Source organism: Astatotilapia calliptera, chromosome 15 (genome assembly GCF_964374335.1).
Source record: "Astatotilapia calliptera chromosome 15, fAstCal68.1, whole genome shotgun sequence".
In the NCBI taxonomy this organism is placed as follows: Eukaryota; Metazoa; Chordata; class Actinopteri; order Cichliformes; family Cichlidae; genus Astatotilapia; species Astatotilapia calliptera.
The window spans coordinates 36,830,456-36,851,431 of record NC_137436.1 but is presented as its reverse complement, the minus strand read 5'-3'; the positions used below and the strand labels follow the sequence as shown (position 1 = coordinate 36,851,431).

The 20,976-nt window shown below is 37.1% G+C and overlaps 1 protein-coding gene across 2 annotated transcripts in view; it reads right to left on the bottom strand.

Annotated features, from left to right (window-relative positions):
* LOC113006913 (adhesion G protein-coupled receptor D2) overlaps nt 1-20,976 on the bottom strand; it is a 91,440-nt gene that overhangs the window by 3,626 nt on the left and 66,838 nt on the right. Inside the window, exons 24-25 of one of the 2 annotated variants that reach the window (XM_026143165.2) lie at nt 19,285-19,361; nt 17,770-18,547 (exon numbers count right to left, since the gene is read on the bottom strand). In XM_026143165.2, coding sequence (XP_025998950.2) covers nt 18,530-18,547; nt 19,285-19,361 — 95 coding nt within the window. In that variant the 3' untranslated portion in view covers nt 17,770-18,529. Of the gene's footprint in view, nt 1-17,769; nt 18,548-19,284; nt 19,362-20,976 lie in introns of those variants that run through there. The other variant, XM_026143164.2, reaches the window with a different exon arrangement.

Below are 20,976 nucleotides of genomic sequence, written 5' to 3'. Positions count from 1 at the left end.
TGAAAGAACGTTAATTAAGGTCTACAGTTGAGGTCTCAAAGTCAAATACAGAGTTTTATATCAGAAGCGATTAAACTGTAAAAAGCTGTCCTGCTCAACAGCCTTCAGCAGCACAATATTCACATTAAAGCATGATTTTACTGTTACAATGTGAATCTAGACAAGAGGTTGATAAATGATCTAAAGAGCTGTACTTTGGCAGCAAGTGTAATTTTGTGCAAATACTCATCCTTTTTATATTTGCCTTTAACTCTCCACACGACATGATCTGCCATGAGTTTGATCCACCTTACAGTTCTCTCTGCCTTCTAGCCAACCTTTCTCTCTCCCCATCCCTCTCTTAGGTTCATTAATCTCTTCTCATGTTTTCTTAAAGACACATACATAATTTCTAAACTGAAGAAGAAGAAGTTGTTGAACAGTCACTAGTCCTTTTCTACATTTTTAGAAAATAAAAAATTCAGCAACAAAGCCAAGAGGTTTCTTAAGAGCCTTTTGTAAATACCAAACTTTTAACAGGCTATTAGTTTTCATTTCTTCCTACGATGCAACTGATACGAGGGATCATTTAATTGCTGAGGCAGTAAAGATAATACGGTCTGTGTTCACACGCAGCATTAAGGATGCTGGTCACAGATGAGCAAGCGGCCAGCTCGATTCCCCTCACACAGCATTGCAATCCTCACTTGGAGCTTGGCTTTCAGTGCTTGGCCTCCTGTCTGTAAACGTGTTAAACCTGCTTTCACTCGCCCTGAATTTGTATAAATAATGTATATACATTTATCCACAGACTCTAACAAGTGCAGCCTCAGGTGAAAATACTCAGAAATGCATGCTATGTGCATCCCCAAAGGTGGACATCAGCTCCAAACCAACCAACTCAAAAGATAACCACACAGAGAGCAAGGAAAAAAAATACAAATGAATAACTTGCCAAAAGCAACACACACATACAGTTGTTTTTTTTTTTTTTGTTAAATCTCTCTCACACACAGTGCTGTCAGTTTCTAAACAAGTTTTCCTTTCCGTCACACAAACAGCCCCAAGTTGTGTCTGCTAGTGTTATGTGAAGCTTTTAAACTCTGGAACCACATCACTCGAATTTACCGAGATGCGCTTGTATGTTTCCCTGTATTGTCAAGCACAGTCAAAGAGAAAGAGATTGAGGGCACGAGGAGAGAAAAAAAAGAAAGAAATAAAGAAAGAGAGAAAGAAATCTATTGGATGGGTTCCAAGATTGCAAGAAAATGAGCAACTGAATGCTGGAATAAGCAAATTTGATATTCAGTCCAGTTTCAGGCAGGCCCGGAGGCTCGACAGGCCGGAGACAAGCACAACTACTAAATAAAATTAATCAGTGAGTTTACGAGAGAGCTGAACTTTTACTGTTTGTTCGGTCTTAATTATTTGTCTTTATTAAAAACAAATAATGACAGCTGTGAGTTTGAATGAAATATCTACAGCCACATGTACCGACTCAGTCATTGTATATCATTAGACCAAAAGTAGGCAGCAGTTTACCCTCTTATCAGAAACTTTGCATTTTACTACTGGAGCAACTGGGGGGAAAAAGCCCCCTTCCAGACCCTCGGCTTCTTCCCCCAATTTACTCCCTGTAAAGTAGTTCTGGCAGTAACAATACATCAAAGGGAAATAAAAATCAACTTACTTTGACCATTGAAAAAGACTTTTTGGCACATTTGTACCATCTTAAATTCTGAGTACAACGTTGTGTGACGTTAACCTTTTTAACCTTTCCCTTTTATCCAACCAGGGTTGCCTGATTATCGGTGCAAAAGCAGAGCACAAAGACATTTTAAGTTTAAAATGAACCAAAGAGCAAAAGAAAAACCCTCCCCAAAAAAGGTAATGAAAGCCGATATTAGCTTTTTATATATTCACCTCATATAAGAAGAAAGGGAGTTCTTACATGTTAAAGACTGTTCAAAAAGTTAAGGGGAAAGGTTTTATTGATCACTTATATTTATTCATATGCTTCAACACTAAAACATAAAAAACAAAGAGGATAAAAAAGGAAACAACTCTTTAGAGAGGCAATTAGCCTACGTTGCAATCACTTACGCCAAACAGCGACTGGAGGAGCCATTGTTTGGCGGCCTGATGGACAAACTTTAAAAATGTAAAGATCAAATTAATAGGCAAGTACTGTTAAAGGGAACACTCACAATTATTATGCAAAAGCCTCACTGTGGCATGCAAAACAAATACACTAAGGTTTGGAGATGGAATGGTTCGAAGGCCGCTGCCGTTTCATTTCAAAGCATGCATTATACATCATTGTGCATAAAGAGGAAGCCTACAGCATTATGATGTTTTTTCCACGATGATTATCCTTTATTAGTCATTAAAAAGAGATCAGGAGAGAGAGAGGAAAAAAATACAACTTTTAAGCACCTGAACCTCGCTGCCAGCATTCCATTAATTGCCTGCACAATGGGGAGAGCCTTTGGAGATTTTTCAATTTCAAAAAATGAGGAGCATGCATTCAGTCGTGCTCATGTTATACCGGCACTTAAATCCTACAGAGCTCACATAAAAAAGGACTCAAGGTTGCATCCGATTGAAAGCCTCCAACTACAGCCACTTTAGAAATCCATTTAGCAAGCGGGGGGTTAGAACATCTAATTCAAACAGAGTCGCCCTGTTAAAACAGTTGCACCAATGTCTTTTAAAAACACACACACACTTTCAGGCACACACTTTTCTCCTGTGTTTGCTTGGCTCCATTGTAAGCAAGATGAACCTGGCACACAGAGAGATGGCAAGACACAAAGAATTAATCATGCCAGACCTCAGCCAAGTGGCGAAGGTGAATGCTGGTGAAAAACTACATGTGGAATCTTGACCTTTGCGTGAACATTATCAAAAAGAGTCCTCTATGGGAGCTACAAAAGAGGTATGTGGCATCTGTAATGACATGACAACCTGAATATCACAACACTGTTCCTCTTCTGCAGAGTTCTGGGTAAAGCGACTGTTTTCCTATGAAAAATCCAGACAAATATGTATGTTTTTGCTATGACCTCCTAGCATTTCTTAGTGAGACAGACTAAAGATGATTAAAATAATAATAATAACAACAAATAAAAACTGAAATAAAAAAAATAAAAAAACTGAAAAAGGAGCGAGAAGAAAATTGTACTTGCTGTACATAGATGTTTTTTTAACCTGTCTGATAATTTTGCACAGTGGATTCTTGGGCCATTTCGGGTGATTGTAATTTACATTTTTACTTTGAACACCCCTCGGATAGTTGTGGTCCCTACAATATGCCTGGAAACATGCTGACATGTCACAGCTGAGTCAGTGTGACGTGTGCAGTAGCCTTTGCTCTGACTGTAAAACTATAAATCTGTGTGTGGCTTACACGTTGCAGTTTGGCTATCCATGTTCAAGCAACAATCCCCATCTGTCCCTCAGTCTACAGTCTGTCTCTGCACTCCCAGTTCTGGTGCAGCTGTTTTCTGACTGGTGGTTACGCAGTTTTATTATATTTCAACATTTCTTCTACCCGCTGCTGTTTTCTGATGGTCTTCTGGTAATTGTGACTGCGTCATGATTGTGGTTGCCACCTAACATATCATACTGTATGCTGCATCTAACAACAGAGCTTTCGAAATGCTAGTCAATTTTCCAAACAAAGATAATAAATTTCTGTGGCATAATACGCCAATTTCTAAGGTAGTAAACAAAAGTAAGGCTGCTTACAATTACCAATGACTGGACTGTGTCAGAGAAAAAAATCAAGGTTAAAAAATTGTCTGCATGAGTGCTGAAAAAAAGCATGCGTCTGGTAAATTAAAAAATGTTCATCATAGCCTGAGATCCCGCTCTAATGGCCAGGAACGTTCCTCTATGTGGAAGTAGGCTCAGTTTATAACAGAGGATTATAAATCTAGCACAAAGGTAAGGAAATATGCTTTTGGTTTTTGTTCTAACAATGGTTCTTGGCAATAGATTTTATTGCTGCTTATTTTCCTGTGGGTTAGCAGCAGAGTTGAGTATGTGGGTTGTGCCCATAAAAAGTTGCCAAATTTTCTCTGCCAATGCCAAATAGCTTATTCTGCTACTGACTCTTGTTTTGTTTATTGGGTTGAATGACTGAAGTCTGAAGAAATAAGACATATTGGCAATGTAACAATTTATTCATTCAGCAAACAGGAGCTTGTGAAAATAGCATGTGGAAGAACCATACACAGCCACAACAGCCCAGCACCTCGTCCTCACATGCTGATCACCAGCTCTCTGTGCTTTGAGAGGCTTCAGTGGTGACAAGCCTTGTTTTATCAGTGAGGGAGATGCCAAATGATTGATTGAGTGGCCACTCTATTCATAGGTTTGTTCTGGGGCCCTCGTTTATTAGCACAACAATGACAAAGGACAGAGGGGAGAAAAAAATATATATACATATATACACACACACACACACAAAAGGCTAATCAGGAGGTGACATCGAAACAAAAGGGTAATGAGACACAGGTGAGGATAATCAAGACAATGAGACAAGCCAATGGAAGTAGAACTAGCACAATACCCATGAGACAATTAATTGCAAAAATAAAACAGGAAGTGATAAACAATAGCTATATAGAGAAACATAGACACATGAATAAACTCAACACAGGAGGCAAAGGAAACATGGAGGGGACAAATAAGCTCTAAGCACACACATTGTTAAGTCCCTCTGCAGGCCCTAATCTCTTTGCAGTGGCAGTGCAAGACTTTTCAGCTGTTGCTAATTGACCACACCTAGTCAGGTGTGGATAAAGGCAAACCTGAGGCAGGCTTTCATGGAGGCACACTAGTCTTTGTCTTAGTGGTACCAGCTATTTTAGCTAATTTGTTACAGAATTTAAAATAAAACCCTCTTCTCTTGTTAGTTTCCATATTTATGTTTCAGCTTTTGAGCCGGGTTGTAACACACAAAGTAACTGAAACAAGCAAGAGCTAAAGGAACAGAATAAAAAACAGAACGGCAGAATATAAAACCGACACTAAACAAGACAAAGTATCAAGAAACCATAAGAAACCAGGTAGTGCCTAATAAAAATGCTGGAACAGACCATCTACTCTTTAAAAACAGCAAAATGTATAAGAATGAAAGGTTCAAAATTCTTTGCTCATTTATTAATCTTCAAGTTGGGCAGGGTGGTGGTCACACATCCAAAGATGTGAGGGACATTTTAGTCCCTCAAGCCCAGCAATAGCCTTGAGCTGGGGACCATTGTCATATTTGCACAGACACTTTTTACAATGTAAACATGCACTATGCTTGAGATATAGTTTATTATAATCCCAGAGGATTTATTTCTGTGGACAGCAAAACAATGGACAAAAAAGCATTCTTCTTCCATCAAAACAACTTGAGAGTTCGGAGGCTTGGTGTAACACAAATGAAGAATGTGCACCATAACTCAAAAAGTACTGTTTATTTTAGCATACAGCACCAAAAATACAAGACTCTGCTTAAATTTATCATGTGTTTGTCTCTATCTCTACTAACATGTGTTTTCACAGACAGATTTAGCCCTTCTCTAGACATACAACTACAGGTCTGTTGGTGAAATCAATATCAAAACCCTTTAGAAGCCTGAATCAAGCAGAAAGAAACTTTTCTTTAAGCTTTCACTCCCTTCGTGCCTCTTTTCTTTCCTTCAGTGTCTCAGAGCACAATTGACAATTGCTGGCAGGCCTTCAGATGCAAACAGCTGCTCTCACATTGTCACTGTGATGGGAAACTGATTATTTAGTCTGCTATCCCTCTCTTGAGACAGCAGCAGTTTCTCTAAGCTACTAAGACTCTTAAGAGGTTCAGTCCTTTGCCAGAGGCAGCAGTAACACTGTAATGAAGCTCCTATGAAGCAACACCACAGCCTTAAACATTACTAAGTAAAATTAGGAGTATAATCCCCATGGAAGATCTTTAGGGAACATCCCCTCAGCATCTGTTCGGCACTTGCTCAGTTTTATAAAGACCAGAAGTCAAGTTAATAGAGGAAAGGCTGCCTATCATCACCTAGAGTTCTAAGGCTGTCAAAAGTTGAGCTCAATCTATTACAATAAATCACTAATTTATCATTTCAGAAGTATTACATCGTTAATGACATAAGTATGTAGTTTTATAGATTCTGTGCTTTGTGGTTGATAGTGAGGATAGTGAAAAGTTTTGAGTGTAAAGTTTTTGCGTGGGCTGAAGCACTGTTGGATGTCATTACTATGCTAGGCACTGGACATCAAGGCAGCTGCTACCCTCATCACCAGACCACAGCCTACCCCAAACACCAGACCATGACCTAGCCCTACATAGCTGTGAATGCTGTGTTTCGTCTCCTTAGATTTCCAATCAAGTTACTGTATCAATTTGACAAAATTCCCAAAATAGCCTTCTAACTGTACTACACCACAAATAACACAGCATTCTATAGTGGTGAGTTGGTGTGTCCTTTTTTTGACAGTGTGCACAACACAGCTTTTCAAGGAAGAATACATGAGCAAAGCTAACAGACTGCCCAGCTATTTATTAAGTGTTTAACCACGGATAACAAGAAATAAAGGTGAGCAAACAGCTTATACCCTAGAAGTTGAACATTTACATGAAAGCATAATGAAATACATTTAAGACAACTTCTTGTATATTTGGGTGGGGTTTTTTTTTCATTGCATCTTAAATTTCGACTCTAATCATGGGTGTCTGTGGTTAATTTTAGTCACCACATGGCAGTCTGCACAACTGTCGAGTAATATGCACCTCCTTATGTCACAAAGTCACTTTAAATCTTTAAAATCATTTTAAGCTATATAAGCCTTCCAACTCAGGATAATAGTGTCAGGACTGTGCATTTGTCATTCATGAACACCACATTACTACAAGCTATAAAATAAATGGACGAGACAAACCAAATTGGCTGGGTTAGACAATCACAGCAAAGGTGCCCTTGGGCAAAGCATTTAAAACCATTTATGTATTGAAGTCAAAATGATAGGGTGTGTATATGTATGAACTTTAACAAAACATGGTGGTATGGAAACTATGCCACAAATCCTGAGAAAGACACTTTTTTTCTGTAACAAATGATGGGTGAAAGAAATGAAGACAAAATAATTAAAATGTCTTCTTGAGATGTTGGACCATTGCATGCTGTTAAAACAGTTCCAGTGCATCTTGACATTTATTCTAAAAATCTCTGGAAGTATAGGCTTGATTTATGGAACACCATTTGTCCAAAAGATATTATCCCACTGTGTATTATGTTGGCGATTGTGGAAAGCACTGTTTATTCTTGTGTCTTCTGTCCTTTCACTCCCAACCAGTTATGACAGATGGCTGACTCTCCCTAAGCCTGATTCTGCCAGAAGTGTCTTCCTGTTTAAAAAGAGTTTTTCCTTCCCACTGTCGCTAAATGCTAGCTCATTGGGGATTGACTGATTATTGGGGTTTTCTCTCTATTACCATAGGGTTATACAATAGAAGGTGCCTTGAAGCAACTTGCTGTATTTTGGCACTACAGAAAGAGGAAAAAAGGTGATTTACATGACTTTGGACATGACTTGTTTGTTGGTGTCAGACAGGCTGGTATGCGTTTTTTGGAAACTACTGGGATTTTCCCACACAATCATTTCTACAGAGAGTGGTCTGAAAAAGAGAAAACATCCAGTGAGCAACAGTTCTCTGGTCAGCAGTAATTCAAATAACCACTCATTACAACCAGCTTATGCAGAAGAGCATCATTATGCCAAACCTCGAACCAGATGGGGTACAGCAGCAGAAGACTACACACAAGAGTCACTCCTATTAGCTAACAACAGGAAACTGGTTCACCAAAATCAGACAACAGAAGTTTTGTTTTAATTACGTGGTCTGATAAGTCAATGTCTGCTGTTATATTTGGATGCTAGGATCAGCATTTGGTATAAACAAAATGAAAGCATGGATTCCTCTTGACTTATATCAATGGCTGACGCTGGTGGTGATGGTTTGGGGGATATTTGCTTAGGTTTTTAACTGAGCATCATTTAAATGCCACAGCCTGAGTATTGTTGCTGACCATGTCCACCTCCATCCCTTTATAACCATAGCATGCATATTTTCTCATGGCTGCTTCAAGCAGGGTAACGCGCCATGCCACAAAGCGCAAACTGGTTTCTTGAGTATGCCAATGAGCTCACTATACTCAAATGGCCTCCACAGGCACTAGATCTCAATACAGCAGAGCAACTCTGAGATGTGGTGGGATCTGTAGCAATGTGTGACAGAAGTTTATTTTGGTTGAAGCTGTATAGGTGTTCAACTGAGGTGTAACTGCAAAGACCATGGAGTACGCTTTACATCATTTCCGATCATACAAATGCCCTCAATCACCTTACAGGTTTGTTTTTTTCCTCTAATTTGAATCTTTCTACATTTTCAGTATTACAAAAGATTATTTCTAACAAATGTATCTATATGTGTGTGTAAGTGGGCTTTCTGTCTTGTTTTATGGGAGTTCATCCTGGCTGACATTTTACAAGTGGGAGTGTCTCAGAGCCTTACAGTGCATATCGAGCTGAGAGCCTAATATGAGGTGAGTATGTAAGTTGAGGTAAGGCTGTGTGAAGCCCGAGGCTGTGAACACCAAACAGGGCAGCGGTAAGATCAATACTGGCTCTGCCACAGATGTACGAGAAAGGGGTGGTGGACAGCAGAGAGATGCTTCCTGATAGACCTGCATTGGTCAGTAATGCACATATGCTTTTATTCGGATATATGATTGTCATGTCTGACATCTACTTCTTGTAATGTTCAATAATCTTGAGGGGTAAAGTTAAATACAATGTTATCAAAGTGATTAGGTTTAAAGGAGACATGACTAATAACTTATTCTGTGTGCCACCACCCAATATGCCACTTTGTTACAAACAATATCACCTATTTCCCTTTGATTCTGAAAATACTGTTTAAAACTAAAACTTGAAAACCTAATTATAGATGTCGAAGATAACTGCAGCCAGCTGCAAAGTGCTTTTTAATGTCAACCGGTTATATTTCAAATTTTTTTTCCAACTTTTGGGTGCAGGACAGACACGCCCAGGGTAGGCAAATAAGAAACAGACATTCCCAACTGATAAAAATGTCAGTTGGAATTTGTAAAAACTTATAAATAATGGATGCTTCGAGTAGGCAGGGGAGCATCTTCAATGAGCCCAGAGTGCAGAGCATGCTTTCTCATCTCCACACCGAGGAGCCATCTTAATGACGGCGCCCGGAGACCTACCGGTCTCCATCAATCCCCCCACCCACCTACCCAATTTCCCTCAACCCACCCATGGCACCCCCCCATAAAGCCCATCTATGCTCCCGACCACAAGATACCGTGCAGAGGGGAACATGAGCTCTTAAATTAAACATTGACAGCAGCGGCCGCTGCCTGTTTTAGGCAAATCAGCAGAAAATGAAACAAACAGGGCACCTCAGGAAGATTCATGTGTGTGCAATTGAGACAATTTGGGGGTGTGGAGGAAGTCTCTTAAGTCTTGTGGAGAGAATAAAACGTAAATAATGTCACAACAGTGTGTTTGCTTAGTGAATATCTGCTTATTTGTGTTTTGTGGATTAAAGTAGACAGCTTAGGAATAAGGAGAGAAAAGACAGAACTGGAAAATGTAAGTGGACTGTACTTATGAAGCCCTTTTTATACCTTAAAGGACAAAGCAATTTACAATTTACACATCAAGATGCAGACATGTATGTCATGCACATGCACTGAAGTCGAGTTCAGTGTCTTGCTCAAGGAGGAGCCAACCCTAGACAGGTATTTTGCTCAAGATAATGGCAATGAGCTTCATAACATCCTGCATCATCAGGTCTGGGGTTGAACCATGATGGTGGATGAGGTAGGAACCACTATACCCCTCTCGTGACCTGCATTCAGACATAAACAGGAAATTGCTTTCAGGAAGGAAGTCATATTTTTTACAGCTGTGCCCTGAGATGAGCACAACACTATATGAGAGCTGCATTTCTAATGTCTGTAGAAGACTTGCACTAGATATCGGAAATGAGCCACAGAGTATCAAACACACAAAAGCGACTACCAAGACAGAGTGAGACTAGTGTTTTTGTTCTGGATGAAAACTCCGGTCATTGTCTTTTCCTGCAACCATTTTCCTGTCCTTTCCTGCATTAGCCGCAGAAGAACTTTGGTCTCTTTGTTTTTGTTTTTGGATTTAGATCAAGGCACTGGATCCAGACAGGGCTTATGATCTGTCAGCATACATGGATTTATATGCCACTTACATCCTATGATTCCCATCGCATCTGCAACTTAAAGCAATAAGACTGGTAGGCTGGACATACACTGTAGGGCACCAGCTCCTACCACTGAAGCAAATTTACAATTCTAAATGAGCTCTCTAGTCTCTTTTCTTTGTTATTGATATTAATTAGCTGAGTTTATCAACACTACTGCTTAGAGATGAATAACCGAATAACTTGCAATTTTATATGCACACACACATCTTTGTGCGTGTGTGTGTGCTGATAGGTGGAAGCTGAGGATGGTGGGGCAAGCAGTTCAGAGTCCTAAAGGAAGTGATTTAATGTCCAAAAAGACATGCACTTGTTTTTGCTTTGTCTCTTTCCTGTTTTGTTCTGATAGGGACTTCCTTTCCCCAATGGGGGTGGATACTGTGTCATCCGTGCATCCATCCCATCGACCACTCACGGAAATGTCCGTGCTGCCATCCAATCCCAGGAAAGGAAAAAAAAATCCAATTTATCATAGTAACAAAATAGTTGTGTGGCACTTGTAAAAAGGAAAAAGATGAGAGACCATGAGGGAGAAGACGTTTATGTTTGTAACACTGTATGCACCAGTGTGTAAGTCTATTAGCAATATTCTGAATCTACACATTTGGGCTTGGGGAGTTAGAGTGCTTAACCCCAGCGATAGTAACATGAGGATGATCTCTTCCTGTCTGCCACAGTATTTCTATGACCAACTCCCTTCCTTCCCGCCTAAACTGAGATACAGCCACATGTGCCCAAACACGTGTAAGTGTTATCACAATTATGACACCCCTCCTAAAAAACAATCTACTCCCCTAGCCGTTGCTCAAACCTGAAACATGTTAATCTTGCTTCCCTAGTGTTTAAATGGCAAAAAGGTACAAGCTTTACAATTGCAATACTTTTTTCACATTAGTTATTTTTTCCTATAATTCTGAATATTTCATATTCCTTTTAATTGTTTTATTAAAAGTTTTCAAAAACAATGCCACAGAGAGAACTTGCTTCAAAGCGGGTAAGGAGGATAGCCACATGGTCTTGATAGTGAGAGGATCCAGCCCTGTGACCTTAAATTAATAGCACTCTCTAAACAATCAGGAGAACAAGTCGCCCCAAATACAAGTGAATCACAGATCAAAATATATAAAATACATCTCAAAGGTGTTGGAGTTTGCTTTGATGACATTTCTTATTGACTTTTATGTTTTTTGGATCGAGCAGCTGCTGAAAACTTTTTGGGATGACCATGAGCTATAGGGCTATTACATTAGAGATGAATAAGTTGGATTTCATATGGATTTCGTAAGCCTTTTCTAGGGTGTTTATATGTCTATTTCTCTGTGGCATTTCTAACAGTGACTAAAGCCACTAATGTCAAACTGCTTATCTGTTTTTCTCTCTGATGAGTGATTTAATGCTCAATATCACACACACACACACACACACATACAGACACAGTCCCACCCATCATCCTCCTGGTTACTCATTCACCGTATCTACCAGCACACTTTTATGGTTTCAGTCACTGCCACACACCCATAGAGGGACATGTGCGCACACATTCACCTACAGATGGAGGAAACGGAGCTACGTGTCTGGTAAGGATATGAGGTGTAGTGATGGCACATTAACGATAGGACCCATGACAGCAGTACGCATCGGTCTTACTAAACAAAGCATGTGGCCAGATTTAATTCAATAAGGATTGTTTAAGTGAAACAATGGCTCCTGGCCCCACTGAGGGTAAGGAAAGGGTGAGAAAGGTGAGTTTGACAGTGGTGGCTGACCAGTGTTTTTTGTGTTTCAGGCTACGGATGATCCCGTGGGTTTGATGGGGTCGTGGATCAGACATATCACTGTGGCACAGCGACATCCGCTTCTTTTTTCAGGTAACTAACAAACAAGCTGACAATGACTGGGCTGAAAAAGGAAATACAGTCAGACATGCCCACCCATGGAACTGAAAACAATATTTAGAAGCAATATGAGTGATTATACAGGGATTAAATAGGGAAATGTAAAACATATGCACGCGAGTCTTTGCCTAAAAACAAAGGACTATACTATAAAAATATTTATGGGCATTAAAAAGTTCTATAATTTATATCATTCATTTGTCAGACTTTGTATAAACTACAACATTATAAGGTCTGATTAGCCCCGACTATCTGCTCAGAGTGTGGTAGTGTGAAAATAAATAAATAAATACATACTTTTTTTTAATCTCGCTGTAAGCACCAAGTATTATGTGGGACAATATGATCACAGTACTTTTCCACACACCCACAGTCGATTCATGAAAACATGATACAACATTATTTTGAATGAACTGTTTGTTATTTTTGAAGATTTTGAAACACCTATACCTACATTGTTGGTACCAGGAATAAGATTTTATGTTGGAATCGGTTTTAGCGACCACTAATGATTTGCAAATTAGATAAAATTATTACACACGCCGTTAAATATATGCCTCAAACGTGGATATAAATCGAATAAAGGGCAAAACTGCAGGATGTATATATGTTTTTCCACTACAGGTTTTACATTGCTCACAGTCCATTTGGTCTGTGCTAATGGAGTCTGTTCATGCAGAGCAGCAGGTCTTAATGAAAAACCTTTGGCCGGTGATCAGTGCTATTGATCAGCCTGAGCCCCAGCTTTAAGCAGGGCTAATTGATCAATCACTACATGTTGATTCAGATTAATGGAACATGACTGGCACCCCGTCCCCCTCCACCCCCCACACATGAAGAGCATAACTGCATGTGTGTTTTGCTGTGAGGTAAAGCTATTCAGCATGCATATGGTTATATGTATTCCAAAACACAATAAATATGATTGCTTCACTGAGGCAAGAAAGAGGAGATAATAAAATCATGACTGCTTAAGAATGTGTCCTGAGCTAAAAAAGATTCAAAGAAAATTTGAATCAAAAATGTTCCTAATAGTGTAATTTCTGATGGTTCTGCAACAAAACAAACACATTTTTAGAGTAGATCCAAGACCTGACAGTTAAATAAGAGTGAAATGGAAGGTTTGTTTGTTTGTTTGTTACACTCATTCATAAAATAATGGTCATAATCTCTTCTGTACATAAACTATAGACATTTCTTTCTTTTCACATTGTTAGTTTCATCACATCAGCATTTTATTCATTTGGACATTTGTGAGACATTTTGTTATGATTAGCACATGAATTCCCAAGTTATAGCCAAAAACATGTTTTGGGGGCTAACAGTTACTTCTAACCAATTCATTCTTCAGTCTAAGTATGAGCTAAAATGAAACCACCTTTGTGAGAAAAGGACAGATATAAAGTCACAGTAACCTTGAACTTTGACAAACGGTTTGTCACGGTCATCAAGACATACAAGAATCTGACAAAAAAAACAATTAAATAAATGAATAAATCTCACAGGTATAAACATACTTAAAACAGTAAAACATAAATAGCCAGGTAAGCAGTATTTATTAATAATACACATATATAAAACATGTTTTGGTAACCCTGATACAGTATAACAGAAATTCTTCTTATAAGCGACAGGAATGTGTTTATGTCTGTCCGGAGAAATTGCTCCTGTTTGGTTTGATGGAGTGTCATTTCATTCATTTCTGCAGACATTTAGCATGGTTTGCATCACAAGCACATCATAACACAGCTTAAATGCTAGAGGCGTACAGATCGAGCAACCAGGAACATGGAATCCATCAATTTTCGGCGTTCTCAGCCCTGGCCAGTGACCCGCAGGTCACAGCCGAATAGTTGCACACACAGTCACAGCAACATGCTGACATGTTGTTGGCGTGGAAGGTCTTTGTGGTGAGTGAAGATACAAAGTTCGTCAAAGTAAACTACAAACCCCATCGTACACTTTAACCCCCATTAACCAGCTAAACATGGACATTTTAAAGAAGCTAGTAAAGGCATGAGCCTCAGTAAGAACAGTCAAAGGTTGAAAGCTGTTACAAGGAAAATTATGGAAGTGAGTGAAAAGAGAAAGGGGTGGATTTCCTGCCATGTGGTGAATTTATAAACAATTATGTAAGTAACTGTAATTTGTTCTATTACATAAATCTGTAAAATATGTAAGATCGACAACCTTTTTTCAGTTAATTATTACTTATTTCAAGGAGCAGAGCACTCTATTTTCACTTGTTTAAGGAAGATTATGTAAATTAAAAATTGTAAAGTTTAATATATGTTATTATTAATATTACAAAAATAATGTTTTGCATTGAAAGAAATTAAATTTGAGCTTATGTAGGCTGTTAATTACAGTTCTTAGAAAGAAAAGTGTCATAAATGCGTATTAGCAGGTCACGCAGCCAATGAAAGATAAATGCAATCACTATTAAATGCTACTGTTAAGAAATTTACATAAAGGCAATGTTTTTAAATGAAAAAGAATTAAGGATTAGATATCCACTGCAAAATCTCCATTACTACACACAACACTTTTTTTGTATTGTTAATGCTAAAGCTCAACTACGATGCCAGCAGGGCCCTGCCAGGAAGAACTAAAACAGGCCAAACAGGAAACCCTAACAACATCCCCAACACACACACACACACACACACAGTTCAAAACCCTCCCAATGAACTGACAGGCTGGCTGACCAGTGGTGGCTCCACAGAGGATTAGTATTTGTATGTGTTTCTAGGGGTGGACTGGAGATTCCAGCTGGCCTGTCATGGGACTCCCCATCGCGTGTGAATGTTACTCAGAGGGAACTGTGGCTAACAGGTCCAACACTGAAACACTCAACAGGCTGAAAAGGTCACCTGGGGTGATCCCAGCTGGGCATAACCAGGAATACTGTTTTTCTGTTCTGTGTACTGGGCCAAAAGAAACCGTATATTAAAATGAGCACAGAGTAAATTTTGTAGCGAACATAGTACAAAATAAATTAATATGACTGAAATCTAATCTCAAAGCAGATGTTTACTGTTGAAGTTTTTCTATGAAAAGATGAATTTAGAAATATTTTTACTGTGGTCGGTTTTTGCTTTAATTTCAAATCATAGTAGGTTCACAGATTTTTGTGTCACTGAATCAAAAGAGTTAAGATAAAAATGTATATTAAAAAAGAATATATTTATTTGCAATTTAAAAGAATTGATTAATGAAGGGAAAAAGCATGTTCTAGTTTATACCCTGATTGTTCATTTATTTGGAATGAGAAGTGTTAAGATTTTCTCACAACACATGCATAAATGGTGCAATGAGGTGGCTTAAAGCTGGCTTAACGCAGTGCCTATGCTTTGATTCTTTCCTGGAACTCTTCCTGTATTTTTAGAGCCTGGGCTCACATATTTTACCCATTCAATAAGAGTGAGGTTTTGATAAAACAGAGCAGAAGTAAACTGAACAGACCTCTGAAGGGAGGAGAAGAATCCCATGACACAGAGAACGCTGCCTCTTGTTTTATAGGTACTTTTTACAGTTAGTGGATGGGCTTACAGTGATTCTGTTTAGTCACACTTCTAGATAAAGATCGTTACATATGTACACACAGAGCAACTTTATTTTTTATCATGTTATATATTTGATAAATATATAAACATGTCTGTCAAAGTGCACCAAATAAACATACTCAGAGAGACTTGAAATTCTTTTTGGCTAAAGAGAAACAGGACTATGTGGCTTGGATCAAGTTGCCCAGTGATGGTATTACTGTACACTAGTGGAGGTATCATTAATGCAATATGTATATAATGTATAGATTTCTGAGAAGCATATGCTGCTTTACACAGAATAAATGGTTTTCAGAGAAGATACTGCACCAGTCACAGTCTGCATGTATGCCAACAGCATGGCTGCGTATTTAAAGAGTATGGGTTCTTCTAATAATATGTTATATTCTATGATTTTTCAGGGATTCACAAATGATTATATTCATATTATAATTACATTTTATATGCATCCCAACCTTCTTTTTCCTCAAAGGAACTTTATTATACTTTTGTTCTAATAGGCCGACAACACCAATATGTTTAAAAAGTACACTTCCCAACACAGCAGCAAGGTGGAATACTATAACCTTGTACAAGAAGTTTAATTCCTAACAGAATAAATATAAAATCATTAAAACATCATCAAACAAAACACTTTCTAGAAAGTTTTCTTTGATAGTCCAACTTCAAGTCAAAACAAATCTCCAACTGCAACCACCAACCAGGACAGTCTTTGACTCTTTCCTGTGCCTGAACCAGATGATCAGTCTCAAGTCATTTAGTTAACCTTGACCAACTAACCAGACACACACACACACAGTAAACAGCTCACATCCACCGGTCCTGACCGACACATTCTGTTTGAGACCCCACTTCCACACAATAACCTGTGGTGTGAACTTGACTGTGTACACTCAGGTATTAGGTTTCAGACTGGGCCTGGGTCCCAGAGGGCTCAAAAAGAAACAGACACTGTGATCTTGACAATGCACAAAACTGCCATAAAGTCAAAGAGAGAGAAAGCGATCGAGAGGGGCATGGACCACCCAGTGGCTGTGAGGAAAAACAACACCGGCAAAGTCAGCTTTGGACAGTTTGAAAGTTGTTGTCTGATAGCAATTCAAACAGTGCAAGAAAAAAAGAAAGGACGGAGGGATTTTTAGGTAGTATTTACCCTAAAGACAATATACAGTCTGCCATCTTGTTTTAGATTCAAACTTGTAGTCAGACATTACTTTGTCAATTTTATTACTGTCTGTCTTAATTTTTGCAAACTACACATGAGGTTAAGTCATGACACAACTCAAAAACATCTTTTCACTTTTAAATATACACACACACATATATATATATATACATATACATATACATATATATACATATACATATATATACATATACATATATATATACATATATATATACATATACATATACATATATATACATATACATATATATACATATACATATATATACATATACATATATATATACATATATATATACATATATACATATATATATATATATACATATATATATATATATATACATATATATATATACATATATATATATATATATATACATATATATATATATATACATATATATATATATATATATATATATATACATATACATACATATATATATATATATACATATATATATATATATACATATATATATATATATACATACATATATATATATACATACATATATATATATACATACATATATATATATATACATACATACATACATACATACATACATACATACATACATATATATATATACATACACATATACACATATATATATACATACACATATACATACACATATATATATATATATACATACATATATATATATATATATATACATACATACATATATATATATATATATATATATATATATATATATATATATATATATATATATATATATATATATGCTACTATGCACTGTACATGTATTCAAATTGTTATGTGTAACAGCTAATGATATTTAATCCTTATACAGGTGACAACATACACCACACTTGTAAGAAATGTTTCTATAACGGTTTCTAGGCTTTTCGTCAATTTCTGACAAATAATTCATTAACTCGACCATTTGTCGATCTAAACCAAATTTTAATGAAATATTGAAATGACCCCCTATAAAGTTTTATACATATTCATTCAAATGTTTTCGAGTACTTGTTATCAAAATGATAACACACAAGCACACAAGCTTAAAAACATTACCAAAACCATAACGGCTGGTGGAGGAAACAAATTGATTTATGACATTAAATAAGAATCGATGCTAGCAATCACCATAAGACAATTATCACTTTTTTTCAATTATCATTTTTACTGTTATCAACACTTCCCAACAGTTACCTTTTATCATATCAGATTAATTGTATAACTTTATGAGGCAGAATACGGTAGGATAACACCAGGAGAAAAACCTGCACGGACTGATGCCTTTGTGTTAGATATTTAACTTCTCAGTGAATGAAAGCACAAAGCATGCACAGCTAATTATAAACAAGCAGCATGTATAAAAGCTGACATTTAGTTTTTCACTGTCAAAATAATTGTAGATATTCAATGATTTACTATTCAATATAAAACATTTAAAATGATAATTTTATAAACAATAAAGCCAGTCGTGTATGGGGGTTTGTAATGTGTGGTGTGGTTCTAGAGCTGGCCACCAGGGGGACGAGGACATGCAGAGAGCTGATCTGGAAGTTTTAATTTTATTCTGGAGAGTCAGGCAGGCATGTGAGGCTGTGGAAGAGGGAGTGGGAGATAAAAAAAGCATCTTTGTTATGCCTAATAAGTCGTTTTTATTAAAGTTACTCTATTATAACCTCAATAGCACTGATATTTTATCATTTTTAAATCTCACTAATATAAAATATTGTAACTGTGGCAAAATAAAATTCACTCACATATCACTTGGTTTTTTTATGTTCATTTTTATTTTAACTTGTACTACAAATGAATAACAAAAAAGCATGTTAGAGCATAATTTGAATGATACCTTTTTAACTAAATATGTTCTTTTTGTATTAAATTTTATGCTACAATGGCTTTAAATCACATTTGTCCGAATGAAATCACAATTATGTGTAGAAGGAGAAACTGTAAGTGCCATGTGACTACTGCTGCTTCTTTGTCATTGTGTGTAGTGTCAGTGTATTTATCATAGTACCTGGTTCAGTTTGTCAGTAATAGTTTTTAATAATTTTAATAATCTTTTGAGTTTTATTGCACAGTGTGATGAGCTATAGAAGGTTTTTAATAGTGCTTTTACTCTTAACAGCATTTATGCATAAAAAGAAATCTAGAAAACCAAAGTAATCTTTTAAAAGTCTAATACATCAGGCTTGTGTGGACTCAGAGAACTGTCTGAATATGTTAAACTAATACAACATTTCCTCAAAACTTGCAAAACGTGTCGTCCAAACATTTTTGAGCTAAAGAGATTAAACACACTTGTACTGAAAGTATATGTAACATACCTCTGTATCCAGATGAGTGCCTTCGGACATTTGGCCATTTTCTACTATCTCTGGTACACAAGGAATGGACACCTCAACTGAAGACATAAAGACACAAACAGACTCATTAAGTTAGGTCTGCCAACAGTGTTTCCCATTACTGAAAAGTAACTGAATACACATGTGCTTTAAGCAACTAAGTTTTATTTTTCTTTGCCTTTTATCTCACAAACTATCTGCAGGTATCAGTTACAATAAATGGCAAAACCTGAGCAAAATTATTAAAATAAACAACACAAAGTTGTTTTAGTGTTCATGTGAACCCTTAACAGAGTATGAATAATCCAGGGATTTCTTCCATCTACGTGGCCTGTAAGATGCACTTATCTCAACCAATTATAGAAGGAAACAAGACAGAAATACAAAGGATGGCCTAAAGGGACAGGATTACAAACTGGAGTCAATTAAAACAGAAAGAAAGAGAAAAATGGGTAGACAAGGCTAATGATACTATACTTACTAACTTCTGTCACTCATTCACTTAAATTTATGCATGTGGATATCAGATACATATGCATATGTATCTGATATCCTCATTTGGCCTTTATTACATGGGATGAGAGTGATGAGAAGATATAGTAACTGTTCAAGGACGGTTCACATGTTCACAATACCTGAATTCAATGGAGTATCAATAATTAACATGACACCTTGATATCACTATGGATCGAAAAGATTTGCAGTGCCATCCTTTGGGTGTAAAATGTGCTCCAGAATTTATCTCCAGTCTCAAATCTTTACTAACCATATACTTATAACACTACAATAACCATGAAACTAATAAAATGTAAATTATAAAAATGCAACAGCTCATCTAAATGTATTACTTTGAGGCAGAACAATAATTGGTTTGTTCTCTTTTTTTTTATTACAGATGTGTATTTTTGTGCTAATACTGCTAACAGCAATTTGAAGAATCAGTCACCCTATTCCAGATCAATTAGCCACTGTATTTTAATTTAGTCAAAAGTGACGTTAATTTACACTAGTAATTTAATTTAAATACAATATAAAATGCTGCATGGCTAGTTAATAGCTAGCTAATAATCTGCAAATTAATAAACACGCCTTAAATCAGAATCACGACTGGGTATCATGCTTGATTTCTTTTGATTAGCCTATAATAAAAATTAAATCTTTGTTAAATCTGCTAGGGAAACTGTCTGAAGCAGCACCAGCAGACATAGTAGACATTTTTTAATAAGTCAATCGTAGGATTTTTGCTACCTACTAATTATTTGTACATGTCATAGTGCAGAAACTCGACTTTTACATTTTTATGTCCCCGGCTATCTGACAATCTGTATGTTAAGCATTAAAGTTACACACAGATATATGGACACAATCTTGGTCGGTTTTATCATAGTCATGAACCCATCTGCCCTTTCTGTCTGTCTACCTGTCTGCCTCGCTCTTCTGGTTCAGGGCCTGTCATAACCGCTCTTCAACAGGCCCCCAGTGTCAGGATTAATCTCCCTGGTTGACTGCTGATCTGAAGGTGGAACGGCCACCATCCACCAACAGCAAAACTAATTTAACTGTGTCACTGCTTGACACTCCCGCCCACCATCCCCACTAACCCCAGACATGCACACACATTACAAAATATCTTCATCTGTCTCTGTCTCATCTACATGGTAGAGGGCAGGAGGG